Raw genomic sequence first — 20,208 nt, 5'->3', positions numbered from 1 at the left:
TCCATGGTTCCGACAAGACCAACTACTCCTTGGAAGTTGCTCCGACACCATTCAACCAATGGTTTCATCGGCCGCCACAGCCCGGGAGCTCTTTCAACGATTGACAGAGACTTTTGCAAGCACCTCCAGATTTCGTATTATCTCTCTGAAATCAAAGCTTGCTACAACTACCAAAGGCACCAAAACAATGACTGAATTTCTCAACGAAATGAAAGCCGTTGCAGATGACTTAGCGCTAACCCAACAGCCGATCAAGGACGAAGATCTTATCGTTCACGTTCTCACCCAGTTAGGTGACGACTACAAACATACCGTTGTTTCTCTTCGATTCCAGGCTACACCACTCACGTTCGTAGATTTATTTGACAAATTGGTGGATTATGAACGTGACCTGCAAGCCAATGCAAAACAAAACCTAATTGCAACAGTTAACAGACGCAGAGACAAAAGGGGCGGTTCTCACGAGCTGGATATGGAGACAAATCTCAAAATAAGCCCACTAACTATGGGCCCATAAATAACTCTCCAAACTATAGCAGTGGGTCTTCAACCAATTTTCGTGGTAACCGTAACTCTCAATTTTGCAATATTCCAGGGCACGATACTAAAGATTGCAGGAAGCTAGCACGGTTTCTACAGGATAACAATATTACTATTTCCGTAACACCACCCACCAACCCAATGGTCAACGCCTCAATGGCAAGCTCACCGTTTACCATACCACCTTGGATGCTTGATAGTGGAGCATCTCATCATATCACATCCGGCCGAGCATCATTGAATAACCTTTCAGAATATGGCGGGCCAGATGAAATCGTGCTCGGAAATGGCAAGGGTTTGTCCATCTCTCACACCGGTCATACATCTCTTCCTACCCATTCTCGCTCTTTACATTTAAAAAATGTTTATCTTGTTCCTAAATTACGCAACAATCTTATTTCTGTTGCCAAACTATGCAAAACTAATCATGTTTCGGTGGAATTTTTTCCATATCATTGTTTTGTGAAGGATCTTCGAACGAGGGCGATACTAATGCGAGGGGTGAACGTTAATGACGTCAATTATGCCGCCATCAACTCCCTTAACCAACTTTCTCAAAGCAACTCTACTACCAAATCGATCGGTTCACTTTCATCATGGCATCACAAGCTTGGACATCCCTCGATCAAAGTTCTCAAATTTCTACTTAAGAATTTAGGATTCAATTACAATAAAATATCCACAAACTTATTTCATTGTAATGCTTGTTCTATTAATAAAAGCCATAAACTACCTTTTGGTGAAAATTCATTTAAAGTGTCTAAACCTTTAGAACTTGTTTACTCTGATGTTTGGGGGCCGGTACAAACTTCAAATGACGACTACACCTACTATGTCATTTTTGTTGATTTTTATTCGAAATACACATGGATTTATCCAATGAAACGAAAATGAGATGTTTATGTTTTATTTCCACAATTTAAAATTTTAGTTGAAAATTTTTTTAACACCCCTCTGGTCTCACTATTTTCGGACAATTGGGGAGAATATATTGGTCTTATTTCTTATTTACAACAAAATGGAATTTCTCATTTTACCACACCCCCTCACACCCCGGAGCAAAATGGCGTTGCCGAAAGACGTCATAGGCATATTGTTGAAACCGGCCTATCTCTTCTACATCATGCCAACTTACCACTTTCTTTTTGGTCTCATGCATTCCAAACAGCAGGCCACCTTATCAATCGACTTCCCACAAAAATTCTTGATTTCAAATCACCCTATAATCGGTTATACAATACATCTCCAAATTACACCAAACTACAACCGTTTGGTTGTTTATGTTTTCCATGGTTACGGCCTTATGCTTCCTCCAAACTAAAACCAAAATCCGTCAAATGCATTTTTCTTGGTTACTCTCCCTCTAAATCTTCCTACAAATGCTATGACCCCGTCTCTCATCGTCTTTATCACTCTCGCTATGTTCAATTTGTAGATCATATCTTCCCACTCAAAACTGAATCTGCCTCCATAACTACCCTCCCAACAGCTGATGCTTTTATATCTAACCTTACTATGCCACTCAACACATCACCTCATACTATTACCTCACTCACCACTTCACCTAACCACTCCCATAATCATCTTCTCGCGAGCCCAAACAATCTTACCGAACCCATACCCAACCTCCCATGTACTTCCACGGATAACCTCTCACAAAACCCCAACTCCCACACTAACAACATAATACCCACTTCTTCCACTGATTCTACACACATATCACCAAAGTCAAACCCCTCATCTCCAAATTCCACTTCTACCTTACCTATCACAGATCGCACTCCATCTTTTCACACACTACCAAATCCAACTCAAGCCACTACTCCAGATCCTACTCCTTCTTCTACCACACTGCCAAATCCAACTCAAGCCACTACTCGACCTCCACGAACCAGAAAAACAAACTCTAAGTACTTCAACCCAACTCTAATCAACACCACAACCCTGCATCCCCTACCACTAGCCCTTGAACCCACCACTTACACTCAAGCCTTCAAAGACCCTCAATGGCGAAAATCTATGGATTCGGAGTATAACGCTCTTATCCAAAATCAAACATGGGAACTTGTACCTTCCAACTCTCAAACACCAATTGGTTGCAAATGGGTTTTTCGTATTAAACGCAATCCCGATGGATCTATCAAAAAATACAAGGCTCGCCTCGTCGCCAAAGGCTTTCTACAACAATATGGGAAAGATTATTTTGATACATTCAGCCCCGTGACAAAACCTATTACCATACGCACCATTCTCTCGGTAGCACTTTCAAAATAATGGTCGTTACGTCAACTTGACGTTAACAATGCCTTTCTTCATGGTACACTCCATGAGGATGTTTTTATGACTCAACCTCCAGGTTATATCAACCCTCAATTTCCTCATCATATATGTAAGCTTAAAAAGTCATTATACGGCCTAAAACAAGCTCCCCGAGCTTGGTGTATTGAGCTCACAAACTTCCTTCTCCAATTTGGCTTTCGCAAATCCTTAGCCGATGCGTCTCTCTTCATTTACCAAAACCAAAATATCACTTGCTACTTTATGGTTTATGTTGATGACATTGTTCTCACGGGCAACAACTAATAATTTCTTGACAATTTCATCAAAGCATTAAGCAATAAATTTTCAGTAAAGGATCTTGGCGGCTTCATCACTTCCTAGGTGTTGAAGTAATCTCTACGCCAACTGGTCTTTTCCTATCCCAACATAGGCACATCCAAGACATCCTTAACCAATTCCACATGGAAGGGGCAAAAGATGTCACCACTCATCTAAGTGCTACTGATCCTTTGAACCTCAATGATCCATCCCCCTCGGTAGATGCCACTCCTTACCGCAAACTTGTTGGATCGCTCCAATACCTAGCCTTCACCAGACCAGACATTTACTTTGCTATAAACAAACTCTCCCAATTCATGTATGCTCCTAAGCAAGCTCACTGGCAAGCTCTCAAACGGGTCCTACGATACCTAAAAGGAACTATCCATCATGGCCTTTTTCTAAATCAAAAGTTTCCTCTCATTGTCTCGGCCTTTTCAGATTCTGATTGGGGTGGTATTAATGATGCCGGTCGGTCCCCTACAGCCTATATTCTTTACCTCGGCACCAACATTGTCTGATGGAAGTCCGCATGACAAAAGTCGGTCTCTCGGTCCTCTATGAAAGCCGAGTACAAAGCCTTAGCCAATGCTTCAGCAGATGTAACATGGCTAAAGAGCTTACTTATAGAACTGGGCATTTACATTAACCATACACCAACCTTATTTTGTGACAATACAGAAGCAACATATCTACGTGCAAATCCCATCTACCACTCACGCATGAAACATATTGCCCTTGACTATCACTTTGTATGAGAACAAGATTCGGCAGGTCATTTACGAGTTCTTCACATCAGCTCCCAAGACCAACTAGCTAACATGCTGTAACACCCCGGCTAAAGCGGAAACGCCCGAGTGTGACGTACAGATTGCTCAAACACACATGACACTATTAGGTGACCATAATAACATTATTTCATTTAAATCTTCATGTAACACAAGTTTATCAAATAATACAAGTTGTAACAAATAAATAAACAAATGATAAGTTGTTCTTTGAATATCCTATAGGCATCCTATGTGTCTTCTAACTTTCATCCTCGTATCTTTACACCTGTAACATATGTATAAAATAAAGTCAGCTATGAACATAGCTGGTGAGATTCCCACAGTTTGATATAATACGTAAAAATCATAAAATTCCATGAAACTTGTGAAATGAGCACATAAGGGTTCTTTACACTCGATGCAATGGACCTGAGTGTAAAGAACAAACGAAGGTCCTTTCCAGTTGGGGCTACCAACGTACTCGGATATGAGGTCCCTTTTCCACTCGATACAAATGGACCTGAGTGCAAAGGGGGCGTATGATCATACTTATAGAGGCAACCACTTGAAATCCACGTATAAAACAAATAAGCAAGTAAGCACACAAGTCCATGATATGAATTGTAGTTTGTAATCGAAATCATAAATACCTGAAGTTTTATAGGATACACATGCTACCCCAAAACATTAAAACGTTTAAAAAGGGGTTGTGAGAAACTCACCTTCAAATTGAAGATCAACTTGAAATAAAAAGTGAAATCGCGTTAACGAAATCAAAGCAGCCAAACATCTCGAACTATAAATAAAATAAAATATGAAAATGTAAAGGCTAGCTAACGGGATAATAAGAGTTAAATAGTTTTGGTTAACGGAATATTGTATTATTTTAATGTTCTTCTATTATGATAAGTGTGTTATGGTATTTTAATATTGTAAGATTATATTTAAACTTTATCGGAATTTTAACGTTTTTATTTAATCAAATATTATTTTAACTACGTTAGAATAATAATTTAACGCTATAACGAGGAACGTAATATTTACGAATTACGGATTTTAACGATACTTTTAACTCAAAGGGTGATTATATTAACGAATTATAAGGTTTAACGGAATCAAGAAAAATATAATATTATAATATTGACCGGGTTTCGAGAACTCGACGAAAACAAAAGGTTGGTTTCTTTTTAGATGAAAATTGGCAAAATTAATTTTAAGAGTTATTTGTGGTCGTGGATTTTTATTGGTCAAAGTTTATCTCGAATGAATACGTTAGCATATTATAAAGTTTAACGAAAAGAAACTATTAAAATATAATATTTAACGGCTTTCAACAAAATTAACGTATACGAAAAGGTTGGGTTTTTGGATGGAAAATGGTAAAATTAATTTTATAATTAATATTATTTAATTTGAAATTATTTTATTTGATTTATAATGATTTTTAATTATTTTTATTAAATTATTTGGTTAATATATTAGAAGGAAAAGGTTTAAAAAAAACAATTGCTCAAACCCGGGTCCTCCTGGTTACACTAGGCTATCTTAACCATTGCACTAGATTATCAATTTGTTAAGAAGATCAAACAGATTTATTAAAAACATCAATTCAAATTCATTTTCTTCACATCAAACCCTAGATTCAATTTGATCAATCTGTTCTATGTACATTCGAATTAGGTTAGGGCTTTGATTAACACTGAAAAACGATGCAAAAGTATGTTTTAATTACCTGATTACGATGTGTTTTGACGGAGATTCAAGGTTCGCCGGCGACGGATCTTCAACTCAGATTTCAGCCACATTAAGAGAGAATGAGAGAGAGAAATGGGTGTGAGCGAGTTTAGTTCGATTCTAGGTTCGTATTTATACTAGTTAAAGGAGCGTATCTTCGTTAATTTCCTTAATTGATTTCGGCCAAAATTCCGGCGGTGATAACGGGTCAAATGAGTTCGTTATTTCTCGTTAATTGTCGATAGTTTAGGCCGTTATTAAGGTATCATCGCGTTACGGGTTTTAATTGAAATTATACTTGAGTTACAATGGCTTTTAATGGTCGCCGGATTTTCCGATGTCGCCGGCCGGAAGATCGCAAATCAGGGAAGGGGACGCTGGGGTTGGGATAGTATTATTATAATATTATAATTTAAATAAAGTTACAATTTCAGCCCTTTGAGTTTCATAGTTATAATAAAAAGATTTTAAGCATAGTTACACAAATCACCCTAAAACCTTGATATTGTTTTAAGTCTAGAATTTTAAATGAAAATAACCAATTTGAAGCCCGAACTTCGAAACGTAAGAAGAATTGACAAAAACTTTAGTATTTATTATGTTATACCCATATAATTCGTAACTCGTTTAAATAAAGTTTTAAACTTTAAATTCGAGAGTTTCGTTTATTGAATAAAATGAGAAGAAAACAAACGAACGATAAACGTAAATCATCGCGAATATTTTATTAACGATGCATGTTAAATATGAATACAATAAATGACGAAACGACTCGTTTTAACGAACACAAATACGAATTCAAATAACATTTAACGAGGGTCATATAAATACATGAATGGAACTTGAGGAATATATATATTTATAAACAAAATAACCAAAATTTAAAGTGGGTCGGGTTTTCGGGTTTGAAAAGTAACGAATGTTACACATGCTTACGAAACCATTGTCCAGAGCTCTGTTCCTACGTAATCGGTCCAAGATTGGCGTATCCGATGGATCCTCCATCTTGCGGGGGCGTATAAGGAATAGCAATATTAAAGGGCATGAATCAAGGGAATCAATATCATAAAGAATATATATATTTCTATATTCAAACCTCTGGTCATATTTTCATATTTATGTACATGTTTCATTCCTGTAAATGTTCCCATTCCTATTTGTAAATTGCCTATATATGGCTTATTTCTATTGTAATGTAAAAATCAATTAACAGTAACATCTTCATCATTATATATATGTGTGTGTGCGTGTGTATACGTGTGTGTATAGGGGCAGTAAAGGGACTTTAAACCACAATGAGGCGTTATGAAGAAGGGCTTCGAAACCCCATTTCTTACGTGGTGATGGCGTGGCGACGACGTGGAGGAGCTTTAAAGCCTAATAGAACTTGCGGATCAAAGGTATTGCCCGTTAGATAAAACATTAGACGTGTTAGTTATACAATGTTCTTTAATCGGAAAACTAATGGCATACGGTAATAATATAGAGTAAGAATCACAGGTAATAAAAAATGGCTTGTTAAGTAATATACTCTCACGTCACAATCATATCACAAGGAGAGCTAGCCTATGCTGTCAGACTAAACTATGAGTTGTGTTGACTTGTTTTGATGATTGACATTGTTGAACAATGTATTTGGACTTAGGTTCAAATGTTGATGTCTTGTGTTTAGAGGACAACTAATGTTACGTAAAGTTACAAATCCTGCCGTGTAATTTCCTGAATCCATCGGTCACTTTTTGACCCGCCAAAGGTAGGGTGTGGCATGCCTAGGTATGGATATTGGATTACTTCTAAATTTTTCTATGAATATGAGACGGGTATCGTATCAAGTGATACCTTACCCGATAACCCAAAGCATGCATACCCGTTTTCACGAACGATACCCGTAAGCATTTTATATTTATTTTTGTTCTTCTCTGTTATTGGATAATAGTATAATCAACTATTTCATTAATTTTTAATTTTTATAATTGTAATTTTCTTCGTTAATAAAGTAAAGTAACAAAATGTTCTTGGAAACATAAACATGTAGTTTTTAACACTCTAACACGTATATGCTACACCTGACGTGTATTGCCTTTGTATGGAACATGACTTTACAATCAGGTATCCAAACCCGTCCCATTCTCATCTCTACAAGAGGACAACATCCCATTACTACAAGGCCAATCCTCTCACCTCAAAGGCATGCTACTCTTTTCGGTCCATACGTTCCTACAGATCCAGAGATCGCCCTGGATAAATATGCTGGTTATTGGCAGCATCCAACATAGTTTTTAGGACACAGAACAGCAACTTAATTATGTAAGGACACTAATAAGTAAAACATATTGTATATACTATACATAATGGAACACATGTTTGCATAAACAAGAGAACAAGTGGCTGACCCATGAGATCAATTTGTGTCTAGTGAAGCTTTGACAGCAAATACAAGCAACATGAAGATAATAACACCGAGCCTGAGAAACATAGTAAATCCGTAGGGGTTAGAATGGCTGCCTTCTTACTCTTTTCAAATAATCCGATTAACAGAAGCATCACTATCACATGACCAAGCTTTGTTTTCAGCTCGTTAACGGATTTTATCTCCAACCATTTTGGTCTTTCCTGAAACATTGTCAGTAAGTACAAAACCAGTCACATATAACACAAGGAAATATCTAAACATATAACGCGTAACAGTGTTTGGATTTGCATTTCAAACTTTTATTTTGTAAAACAAGGATTAATTTCATACATACCCTGCCAAAACCAAAAGTTTCATATATACCAACTTCAATGAATTTATACTTAAATGAGTTAATGACCATTCTATCCCTTTCCATTATGCTCGTTTAAACTGTATTTTTTTTATTTGGATTTGGATCAACATCAATGCTTAGCAAACAGCCAAACCGTCTTCTCTCCTCAAATGTTCTCGACGGCAGATAATCGAACAAACAAATTTGTATGCTTGAATTAGATAATCGAACTCGAATCAGATAATCGAACCCGGTATAGTCGCATTATAATATAACGATCGATAAGCAATCTAACTCGAATCAGATAGTCAAGCCAAGTATAATCCCATTCGTATCCATCTTGTTATCACATTCTAGTATCGCATTAGGACATTAGGGCATATAACATATTATTGCATCAGTTTATCATATCTATTTACCGACTTCTTTTCGTTTTTACTATAAATGAAAATTATTTATGTGTAAAAAAACTCAAGTTACAAATGGGTAAAACAAATAATTTAAGCTAAAAATTGGTAAATAAAATTAATTAAAGTTACAGATGGGCACATATAGAATTATAAAATTTTAGAAAAATAAGGGTAAAATGGTCATTTGATAAAATACTTCAATGAATCGGGTATATTTGATTTTTTTTAACTACTTTTTAAGGGAATATATGATATTTTTAGTTTTGTATGGGTATATATGATATTTCCTAAGTTTATAGAGATATATATTAAATTGCCTCGAGCAAACCTTTAGAACAAATAAGCCGAAGAGATTAGATCTGCGAGTAGTTGCTCTATCTGACCCCGACTTTGCAGTATCAAGATTGCTGATGAAAAGCTCATACAAACCCATGCCAAAAACGAACATCACAGTTCCCAATAGATACACATCTGGTTAAGAAAAAGCCATGGATATGTACATAACACATTAATGTATATTATGTAAAAACTCAAAAGGTCATTAAGGCTGGTTTTGATATGCTTGAAAATATTACCAATGGCTTCCACTAGCTGGAAGATCCCTGGCTTATGTATCACAAAGTATTCTTGGAATGATGCCACAACGTATGCACAACCCTGGATAGCATATAATACACAATTATAAAAAGGTTGATGCTATACGAACACCACCATCAAAAGTGTACACCAGACATATTGTTACATCATACGGGCCATATGACGTCATACAAGCTACATGATATGGGCGAATAATGGTCATACAGGCCATTTCTCACTATTAGTGTCGCATTGGTCATTTATGTATCCGTCAAATAGGTTATATGTGTCATATGATTCGCATGCCATATGGCTCATATCAGGTCATATGACATATAAGTGGTGTCTGAAGTGTGCATGTGGTGTTAGCCAAACCATCATAAAACAACACAAAAATTGTTCAATCAAATATATAATGAACTAGGGGTGTTCAATTAATTAAATTTCGAATATTCGAATCGAATTATTCGAATTCGAATTTAGGGTAAAAAAGTATTTATAATTTCAAAACCGCTACAAATTTGAGTTTTTTAATCCAAAAAACATATATAAACAAATAAACTATTCAAAGTTGCAACATGCAAAACATCTTTAATTATTCAAAGTGACAGCCGTTCAAAAAAAAATTATTCAAAGTGACAACGTCCAATTATTTGTAAATAGCAACTGACAAAAGTATAATGAATTAATAACCAAATGTTGAACTTCCAACTTTTAGTATATGTGTCAATTTTAATTCGAATTTCGAATCTAATAAAAATTAAAATGATAATTTCATATTCTATTCAAAATTCGATTACTAAATCGAACTCGAATGATTGAAAACCGAATTCAAACTTTCAAATTCGAATTTGATTAAAATCGAATTTCGAATGCTTCAAGTCCGATTCATTAGTGAACACCCCTACGACAAATGACGATCATGGTAGTACCAAATTGTTTAAATACCATACCTTTATGAAACATAGAAACGACCCGATTAACGACCCCATAACCGCAAAAAGAGCCAAGAACCGGCAATTATAAATAACCTACACCAATTACATGTAATTTTCAACACACTCATGTTATCCAATCATGTTATCCAATCAAATTATAATTAAATCGAATACGAGTTTATGACCTTCTCAATTGTTTCCTCCCAACGATGCGATTTCCCCGTAAAGGGTGAGTTATGAAGCTTCTTTGAAGAACCAGCCTCGGCTATATTCGCAGCCAAATGGGTATCTTGTGTAGAGCTGGTGGCGGTACACGTCATGGGTAATCTAGCACCCGGTGGGCGGTAACGACCATAGACCCAGTTAACCTTCGAACCGGATTTCGGAGGGGTGAAGAGGATTGGTCTTGAGGGATTGGTGGTCAGCCTCATGGTTGAGAAACTGTGAAGTTGATTAATGATTGGAGATAATAAAGTGAAGTGAAGAAGAATAATGCTTGAAGTGAAAGATGTAATAATTAAGGTGATGATTCAGAGGGAAGAATATGTGTTAACGACTCACGAGCCACCACATAGATATTCTGTTATCTCTGTTAAAAATATCTACAACCACTTGTCGACTTGTCGTTACAGTTTGATGGATGATTTAACGGTCAATTTAGCGTACAAAGAACCTACCCAAAATATGTACAAAATAAAAGGCATTGTATAGTTACTTAAAAGAAAAACAAATCAAGTTTGATTGAATTTAATAGAACAACTTAGAAAACTTGAATACCATCAATATTATTACTATGTGATTTTTCCTTAAAAAAACATTTAACTTAAAAGTTTAAACGAATATAAGATTTGTTGATAACTAAAATGAAAGCCCAACTTTTTCTTAACGGCTTTTTAGATCACTGATAGGACATTGACCCAACCTAGAATTTCCCATTTTTGCTAGAGCTTGAACCCAAGACGTTTTTCTTAAATTGGTCACCTTATTTTTATTTTTGTATACCGTCGGATATGTTTTTTAAGTTTTTTTAACATACAAAAATCTGTCAACTAGGTTTTTATTTTAATATTTTTTGCAGTTTTTAATCATAAGTTATATTTTTATGTTATAATTGTTAAATGCCTTGGTGCACTAAAGGGACGTAAGGTTTTTTTCTTAACACGCTGATGTAAGATTCACACACATCATGCGTTGACGTGAAACGGGATTTTGAGTTTTTGAATACGTGTAATACCATTGAATGAACATGTTGTTGGTCAACAAAGTTATTTTTTGTGATTCAATCCTAGTTTTATAAACTCATCTGCATATTGATTATTAATTAGTAGAAATTTTTATAATAACTATGCCAATGTATAATGTAAAGCATATCTTAGATTTTGTGTTAAAATCAAGAATGAAACATGATCATCAAGTAAAGAATACGATACTTTTCCCAAAACAAATGTTTAAATCTAAATACTAAAACGAGATGTTTGTAAGCCTCACACCATCTTTTTCTTTATCTGCACGTACATACATGAACATGATTTTATTATATCATTTAAGATGAAGGAGACGTCAAGCTTCTTCAAAAGTATATACATATATAAACACATGAACATGTGACATACTTAACCTAGAATTTAAGGCCCCTGATCATGCAATCGGACCAACCATCTGCCTCCGATAACCGATCCATCGACATCGGCGGCAGAACCTACCAACTACACTGGTGTTACCAATGCCATCGAACCGTGAGGATCGCAGCCGATAGCTCTCCAATCATGTGTCCGAGGTGTTTTGGCCAGTTTGTCTATGAGATCAATGTAAATAGACCACGGTTCGTGGTCGAATTCACTGAATTCGACCCCTCACCCGAAGCTCGTTTACTAGAAGCACTCTCGCTCATGATTGATCCTCATGTTAATAACCGACACCCTGAAAGGGTTACGGATGTAGGAATCCAACCACCATGGAGGCGTAGGGTGGGTAGGGGTCCAAGCCTGCGGTTTGATGACATGGATGGGTGGGGCCCGAATACGGGAATTCTAGCCCGCCCAAGATCAGGCTCTTGGGTTATTCTTACACCAAATAACCTTCCTAGGGTCGGAAGTCATCCAAACCATAATGATAATGATAATAATGAAACAGAAGGTAGGGTCCCGCGAGGGCGTGACCCACGAAACTACTATGCAGGAAATGAATTAAACCAATTGATCGAAGAGTTAACTCAAAACAACCTGCCGGGCCCACCACCCGCCCCAGACATGGGTGGCTGGGGGCCAGATACAGGAATTCTATACCGCCCAAGATCACGTCCTTGGGTTATTCTTACACCAAATAACCTCCCTAGGGTCGGAAGTCATCCGAACCATAATGATAATGCTAATAATAATGAAATAGAAGGTGGGGTCCCACGAGGGCTTGACCCCCGAAACTATTATGGAGGAAATAATTTACACCAATTGATCGAAGATTTAACTCAAGACGACCGGCCGGGCCCACTACCCGCCCCAGACTCGGCTATCAACGCATTACCGAACGTTAAAATCACGCAAACGCATATCCTTAATGACTCCGAATCTTGCGCAGTTTGCATGGAGGATTTTAAAGTTGGAGGGGAAGCAAAGGAGTTACCATGCAAACATATTTTTCACTCCAATTGCATTGTGCCATGGTTAAGACTCCATAACTCTTGTCCCATTTGCCGGAACGAGCTGCCCGTGCCAACTATAACCACCGATGGCAGTGATTCTTCCGATGGTGGGATGGATTCATCGGCTGATAGTAGGGGTAGAAGACGGCGGTGTTGGAGATGGAGAAGGTTAGCATCTGTATGGCGTCCGTTTCGACCAAGGCATCGAGCTTCTGGTTCCCATGGCGTTAATAATATTACGAGTACTCGTGATGAGTCGAGGGCGAACTCGTGCAGCATTCTTTAGCCAGTAATGGCATTGCATGCCGATTGTCAAATCAGTCATTGTTGTTTGTTGAATCGTAATGTTAGAATGATTAATTGTGTTGCAATGCAATTTGTTCTTCTTAAACCTCCGTCCATGTAACTAATATTACTAAAGTTACTTAACAACAATATGCATACTGTTCAACTAAAATAGTAAAATGTGAAAACATAGTGTCACATCAAGCACTGTCACATAGATACGGGGCTCTTGCTAACTTTTTTGTTTTTAAAGGTTTAAATAAAAAAAACAATTATTTTTTTAGTTTTTTAAGCTTTTTATTATAAAAATGTAAAAGGATGGTTTGATTGGTAGGAAAATAGGTTAACCCATACCCCAAGCCCTCAAGCACGCTAGCGCCATACCGCCTCCGTCCTTTGGCGTCTTCCATCCTACACCCGTTAATGGTGTTTAACGCCCCAACCAAGTGATGTGGCATGTGTCGCTATTCCACTAACACTTAGGGGCTGTTTGGCAATCTCTGCACCTAAGTGCTGAATCAATAAGAAGTTTGAATGGTTAAGAGACTATGCGCTAATAAGTGCTAAGTATGTCGATGTGGTGGTGGTTCAAGGATGTGGTGCGTGAGTAACAAACTAAGGGTTATGAACACATGTGAAGGGACAAAGGGGTAAAAATTTTATTCTACGTCATTTTGAAGCTTAATGGATAAGAGGTTTGCTGACTGATTCAAATGTGTCATTTCGGTTAACCAAACGCACTTAGGAAATGCTTGGCAATCTTGTGCTGAATCAATAAGTGTTTTGACTGAGTAAGAGGTAGTCTCTAAATTATTCAGCATGCCTCTCAAATTTAACCATTAAGAGGTGTAACCAAACACACTACCTTTGACCGACTGATTTAGAATCATTAAAATTTAGGGAAAGATTAAAATACAAAGGGAGACAAAAATGAGAAGTATGAGAAGGATTTGTAGCCAAACAAAAAACCCCTCAAAAAATACCAAAAAATTAATAAAAAAATCATAACTCAAAACATAAATAAAAAATGAAAAAAATTAAAAAAACAAAAATGTTTCCTTTGTCATTCCTGTTCCAAAAAAAACGCCGAAAAGATACAATGCAGAGACAAAAGACATAATGACGAAAATGAACAAAAGACGTTATTATAACTAAAAAAAAGACACAATAGATTGCAAAGTATAACACAATGCCGAACAAAATATAACACAATGCTGAGTAATATAACACAATATCAAGAAAAAAAACACAATATCAAAGAAAAAAGACACAATTAATGACGAAAATAAACACAAAACGCAATGATAAACAAAAAGACACAATGATGTTTTTCACTCAACATTGTGTTCTTTTTTTTCTTTTCTTTTTTTTTTTGAACGAGAAAGACGGTGGAAGCATTTTTGTATCTTTACTTTTTTCGTTTTTTATTAAATTTTGAGTTATGATTTTTTATTTAATTTTTTTTAAATTTTTTTAGGAGTTTTTTATTTGACTATAAATCTTTCTTATCCTTTTTATTTTTGTCTCCCTTTTTTAAATAACTTGAACCTAAAATTTAACTTGGTGTAGCCTTATGATATAATTATTAAATGCTACCAAATAGCCCATTAATGCTAACTGATTTAGAAATAGTTTCTAATGATATCATTAATTTATAGGCTACCAAACAACTCCTTGGTCTTGACAACAACAATAGAAATTAGAGGTGCACAAAAAATCCAAACCCGAAAAAAATACCCGAAACCAATTTTTGTTATACCCGGGTTTTTAATACACGACCCTACCCGTAGAGTACGGATAGGGTATGCATTTCAGTACCAAAACCTGTACCCGGAACCGGACCCGATTTATACCCGGTAATACCCGAAAACCGCAACCGGTTCCATACCCGGAACCAGGTTTTTCGAATACCCGAAACTTGGTTTTTCAAATACCCGACTATACCCGAAATTACCCGAAAAATACATGAAAAATACTCAAAAATACCCCTAAAAGTGTAACCCCTTAAAAAATCCAATCTTTACCCGAAAAACCTGGAAAAAAACCCAAAAGTAGGGTTTTTCAATACCCGGAAATAGGGTATTCAAATACCCAGTTTTAAAATATCCGGTTCTATACCCGACCAAAACCCAATGCATAGGGTACGGTTTTTAGAGACAATACACGGACCCTAACCCGACCCGGGTATTACAAATACCCGATTTTTCAATACCCGATCATACCCGAAGCCGGTTCCATACCCGAATCCGGGTATTTGAAAAACCCGATTTGTACACCTCTAACAGAAATAGTGGTTACCCTGGTAACATGATTCATCGAATTTCATGCTTTTATGCTTGAAGTCATAGTTGTGTTAATTGTTCTTTCTATAAATTTACAAGTACTGTTGCTCCTACTCCTACTCCTACTCCTACTCCTACTACTACTACTACTACTAATAATAATAATAATAATAATAATAATAATAATAATACTTGTTCGTATGGAAAGGTTTACTTTAAATCGTGTTACTGTTTTAGTAAATTTTTAACGTTCTCTCTAATTTACTTCTCTTAATGCCTTAACAACTGTCATAAGATGATAACAGAGAAGATTGGAAATGTTGGTCAAACTTTGTCTTAAATTGCCTAACAATCCATTCCAAGTTTCCAACAACACTCATTTCTAACAACTTTACATTTTCAACATGTTATGTTAAACGAGTTTTTGGTGATTGGTATTCGTACTTCTCGTGTTTTGCACTTTAGCTAGGATGATAAAGTATATGCCATCACCACTTTGGTGGGATGGTAAAGGCTTTGGCCTTTGGGTGAGAGGTCCAGGGTTCGATTCCTGGCATTGGCGGTATAATGTAAATAGTAGGAGGAAAGCTTGAATGTTCAAAAAAAAAAAAAAAAAAAAAAAAAAAAGGATGATAAAGTATATGCTATTTGTGTATAATATCTTATTAAGGAAATATCATAAAAAACCAATATTCTTTCTTTTTTTAATCACAAAAGTCATAGAGAATTTGATACCGAGACTAATTTGATATTGTCGCTACCGAATCAGTATCAAGTTTTTTGGTTTTTGACATCAGTACGATACTGGCACTTGTTTTTTGGATAGTAGTGATATAACATCACTTTTGATTAACTAATAATCAATCACAATATATAGCCTAAGTAATTGATTGTGCAATTTGCCTTAAGGGTCGTCATGGATTCAATTATACATGATTAATATAATTGATAAAATGCGTGGTATATATATATATTTTTTTTCCTCTTAAAACAATAATACATAAAAACTATTTAATGATTATTAATTGTTTATTGGATTACATCGAAACAGAAGGTAAACATAATGATGTTGACAACTGAATTTCATAAGTAAACATAGTGAATTTCTTAAGTAAACATAGTAGAAATTGAAATAGAGTTCTAACAAGTCAAAATATTAAAATAATTCAAACTTAATTGTTGTAATCCGGAAACATATCTAGGATGGCAATTGGTTGAATTTGAGACGAGTTTAAGGCAAAGGTTTTTCTAGTTATGGATTTCTTCGTAGGTGAGTGGGCCGGGTCATCACGTTCTATTATTTAGATGAAAGGGTGATTTATTTGTTAGGGTGATCCCGAATGTTTGAGCATTTGTTGTAAAAATGTATTTAAGAAATATAATTTTTTTACTACTTTGAAACAAAACACTTGGATAGAAACATTCTTGTAAAAGCTTCATCGTTTTAGTTAGTGTTTTGTTTATTTCAAATTATCAATTGTTATTTTCACAAAGAGAGTATCAACTATAACCAATAAGAGTTTATTAGAGTTGCAATTGTGGTCCTTGTGGTGAAACCCCAAATACAGATGGGCCTTGTGGTAACACTTTTATTTCACTTTTGATCAACTGTCAAGTCACAACGTTATTGCTTCTGTGAAAAGACACTAATACCCTTTCAATTTGCAACCATGTGGTTTTTAAATAAATGCAATTTGGACCCTCGTTTTGTTTAACGATTTCCCTCAAAAAATAATAACAAAACCGTCCACCATGGATTTTGAACCTGGGTCTAGCCACACCAAGTTCAACACTCGCAACCAACTGGACTAAAATGACTAGTGTTAAAAGTTTGATTCAATCTTCTTCTTAACCAAACATCACTAGTATCTTCTTAATTCAGGGCACCACCATCAACCTAATTCTGACCACCACCATCACCACCAACCTAATTCCGGTGGCGCGTTACCGATATCATTTATGTAGTATATGTTAGTTTCAATTTAATTAAAAACATTAAAATCATATCCAAATCTTACCAAGTTCAAAACAACTGAAAACTGTATTGGTAAAAAGGCTCCACATTTATTTGTCGGCAAGATAGTGGAGGTTCAAGACGGCCACATTGTACGGTCAACCGGATACGCCATAGTAAAATGTGTACAGCTAAAGGTCCGAGAGACCGGCTCGTTCGACTCTCGGCTCACATGACGACTATACAATTCTACGACGTCCAAGATCGGCTCGGCTATGGCTGTTCGAGCAACGCCGTTAACTGGCTTATTAAGAAAGCTAAAGCTTTCATTGATGAACTCGCTGAGCTTCCAGCTTTGACTCCTACACCAATTGTAAATATTGATCAGAGCCCAGATCAGGATGGTGATGATAATAATAATCAAATGGGTCGTTCTCAGAATTCGAGATTCTTGTTGGAATCTTTAGATTCCGTCAAGCCATTTTTTTCAACAGCGGTGGCGGTGAACAACAATACTAATAATATGAATTTTCCGCCGGCGAATAATCATAATAATAGGATCTCAAACTTTCACTGCAATCGTTTCAAGATCCGATAACCCACCACCAACCCGGAAACAATAATATTTATTTTGATGGGTCAGGTTGGCCGGAGAACGGTGGGTTTGGGTACTGCTGCTGCTGCTAGAAAAGACAATTTTACCCTACGTTTTAACGATCAACCAAACGAAAAACCAAAAGTGAAATAAAAGTGGCATCATATCTGCAAAAATAACACAGGGATTGTAGCATGCATTTAGAGTTCTACCACATACACCATATTTACGATTAACTCTTTTTATTATCATCTTTTATCATTCTTAATAGTTATAAGTACTTAATAATCTCGCTAGTGATTTTCCCAAAAAGAATCCATCTTGGACCACAAATCTCATTTTCCAAAAAGTAGTTTTTTTCTCTTCCAACTTTATTATTATTTTAAAAGAAACTCAATCCATTTCAGTCACATGTATAGGCTGTTTATGGTTTAGCAAATTGTTTAGTTTATATAAAAAAATAAATACATATGCTTAAAACATATAAAAAATAACACCTGCTCAATTTAGAGATAACTTTGCAACGTAGTAACCAATTTCTCAAGTGTCACGTTAAAATTACTAAAACCCTTGTTTCTTTTAGGAAAATTATTGAGCTTTCATTGGGTGTACTAATCTTGGGTAATTTTCTTTTAATAAATGTTAATTTAAGTTATACAAATGAGATGCATCTTGATTACTTTTTAGTAATTATCTTATTTATAAAAAAAATTGACTAAAAAACAATTATAAAATTGGTTATTAGTGAATTCGTTTTATCCACTAGTACCTCATACTTCAAGTTAATTGAAAGGTTTAAAAATAAATGATAGAGAGTAATGAAGATTGATATATGCTTTAGTTGTGTTAATAATTTTATAAATTACATAAGAATAAAACACCTGACAGAAATTAGGTAACTTTGAAGAAAAATAACTTTTAAAGTTTGCCAGGTTTATCAAAATATGGATAAGAAATAGGAGGCGTCAATAGAGTATTACTTAGGTAGATTGGTGTTTCTTCCGGTTGTAACGAGTTTTTTTGTATGGGTTAAGTGTATGATGTTTCTTGTATTCTTCTTTGGTGGCACTTAGTGCTTTGATATAATCTTTTTAGAGTCTTGCTAAATGATCACAAAAGTAACGAAGATTTGATATATGTTTCATTCAATGGGAAAATTAGGTAGCTCTGAAGACAAGAAAAGAAAAAAAAAACGGGTTAAGCTAAACGTACCCATCTCTTATACTTGTCATATCTCCTTCCCTAAACTTTAATTCCTTTGATAACTTTATTTGACTTATTACTCCCTTCCAACCGATTGGTATTTTTTTTTTTTTGTATTTTATGGTTTCTCTTTTATACTTCACCTTTTCAAATATAAAAACTCTTTAATACAAATGATCACATATGTGATTTTTTTTCCCCGATTAAACTACCTTTTCAAATATAAGCATTATATCCATGTTTAATATTAATTATCATATAACCTTGGGTATTTCATTCTCAAATCATAAAATTTGTTTAGTTTATTACGAAAATATATTGTTTTTTTTATTTGTTAACAAACAATATGAAATTTGTTTTAAAAAAAAATGCAAACTATCTCAAAAAACTACTAAAAAATAACACTATCTTAAAAAGCAATTATAGGAAAACATTACGTGTTTTTAAATAATAAAAATTGTTTATTTTAAATAAGAAAAAAAAATTTGTTTTTAGTCATTTAAAAAATTATTTTTGAAATATAAAAAAATAGTTTAGAAAATATATTTAAAAAATATGTTTATAATAAAAGATAGCACAATGATAAGAAATAAATCAAAAAGGTTTGAATTGTAAAACATAAAAGAGGGGGATAAGTTTAGTAAAAAAGAGGTAAATGGGGTAAGTCTGGTAGCACCAAAAAAAAAAAAAAACTTTTAAACTTTCAGACACTTTTATTATTGTTTTAAATCTTATATTTAATTTATAGTAAGACCATTCGTTATGGGCATTGAAAAGGCGTTTTTTTTGTTCTACATCGTAGAGAGGCGCTGTTGTAGGGACGCGCGGGGGGGAGGGGGGTGGTGTTCACAAAGACCGGCGCTCAAGGGGGCCCGAGTGCGCGACTAGGGATGGTAACAGGCCAAGTATTGCTAATCACATACTTGTATCCGGTTATA

The 20,208-nt window shown here is 35.3% G+C and overlaps 3 protein-coding genes across 3 annotated transcripts; 2 read left to right on the top strand and 1 right to left on the bottom strand.

Moving 5' to 3' along the window:
* Positions 1 to 8,036: 8,036 nt before the first annotated feature.
* On the bottom strand, positions 8,037 to 10,733 carry LOC143543813 (uncharacterized). Its single transcript, XM_077036049.1, has 5 exons — positions 10,499 to 10,733; positions 10,329 to 10,406; positions 9,375 to 9,456; positions 9,128 to 9,270; positions 8,037 to 8,255 (listed from the first exon to the last, which is right to left on the bottom strand). The coding sequence occupies exons 1-5, from the start codon at positions 10,631 to 10,633 to the stop codon at positions 8,055 to 8,057; spliced, it is 639 nt and encodes a 212-aa protein (XP_076892164.1). The 5' UTR covers positions 10,634 to 10,733; the 3' UTR covers positions 8,037 to 8,054.
* Positions 10,734 to 11,953: 1,220 nt separating this feature from the next.
* LOC143543812 (E3 ubiquitin-protein ligase RZF1-like) lies at positions 11,954 to 13,247 on the top strand. The gene is made up of 2 exons (XM_077036048.1): positions 11,954 to 12,562; positions 12,815 to 13,247. Exons 1-2 carry the CDS (start codon positions 11,954 to 11,956, stop codon positions 13,235 to 13,237), a joined length of 1,032 nt encoding a protein of 343 aa, XP_076892163.1. The 3' UTR covers positions 13,238 to 13,247.
* Positions 13,248 to 17,653: 4,406 nt separating this feature from the next.
* LOC143543831 (transcription factor TCP10-like) lies at positions 17,654 to 18,070 on the top strand. The gene has a single exon (XM_077036064.1). It carries the CDS (start codon positions 17,654 to 17,656, stop codon positions 18,068 to 18,070), a length of 417 nt encoding a protein of 138 aa, XP_076892179.1.
* The last annotated feature ends 2,138 nt before the right edge of the window (positions 18,071 to 20,208 follow it).

This window comes from Bidens hawaiensis, unplaced genomic scaffold (assembly GCF_021521415.1).
Source record: "Bidens hawaiensis isolate Kalapana, Puna unplaced genomic scaffold, B.hawaiensis_p1.1 tig00013302_1, whole genome shotgun sequence".
In the NCBI taxonomy this organism is placed as follows: Eukaryota; Viridiplantae; Streptophyta; class Magnoliopsida; order Asterales; family Asteraceae; genus Bidens; species Bidens hawaiensis.
Note: the sequence above shows the minus strand (reverse complement) of the source record. Positions and strands in the feature narration are given on the sequence as shown.

Excerpts from the sequence above, each read along its gene's own strand:
- LOC143543831 (XM_077036064.1), top strand. The coding sequence starts at position 17,654 with ATGTGTACAGCTAAAGGTCCGAGAGACCGGCTCGTTCGACTCTCGGCT.
- LOC143543812 (XM_077036048.1), top strand. The coding sequence starts at position 11,954 with ATGCAATCGGACCAACCATCTGCCTCCGATAACCGATCCATCGACATC. Across the intron at positions 12,563-12,814 it reads GCCCACCACCCGCCCCAGAC|TCGGCTATCAACGCATTACC; the intron begins ATGGGTGGCTGG and ends CCCGCCCCAGAC.
- LOC143543813 (XM_077036049.1), bottom strand. The coding sequence starts at position 10,633 with ATGACGTGTACCGCCACCAGCTCTACACAAGATACCCATTTGGCTGCG. Across the intron at positions 10,407-10,498 it reads GGGAGGAAACAATTGAGAAG|GTTATTTATAATTGCCGGTT; the intron begins GTCATAAACTCG and ends TAATTGGTGTAG. Across the intron at positions 8,256-9,127 it reads TCGGCTTATTTGTTCTAAAG|GAAAGACCAAAATGGTTGGA; the intron begins GTTTGCTCGAGG and ends ACAATGTTTCAG.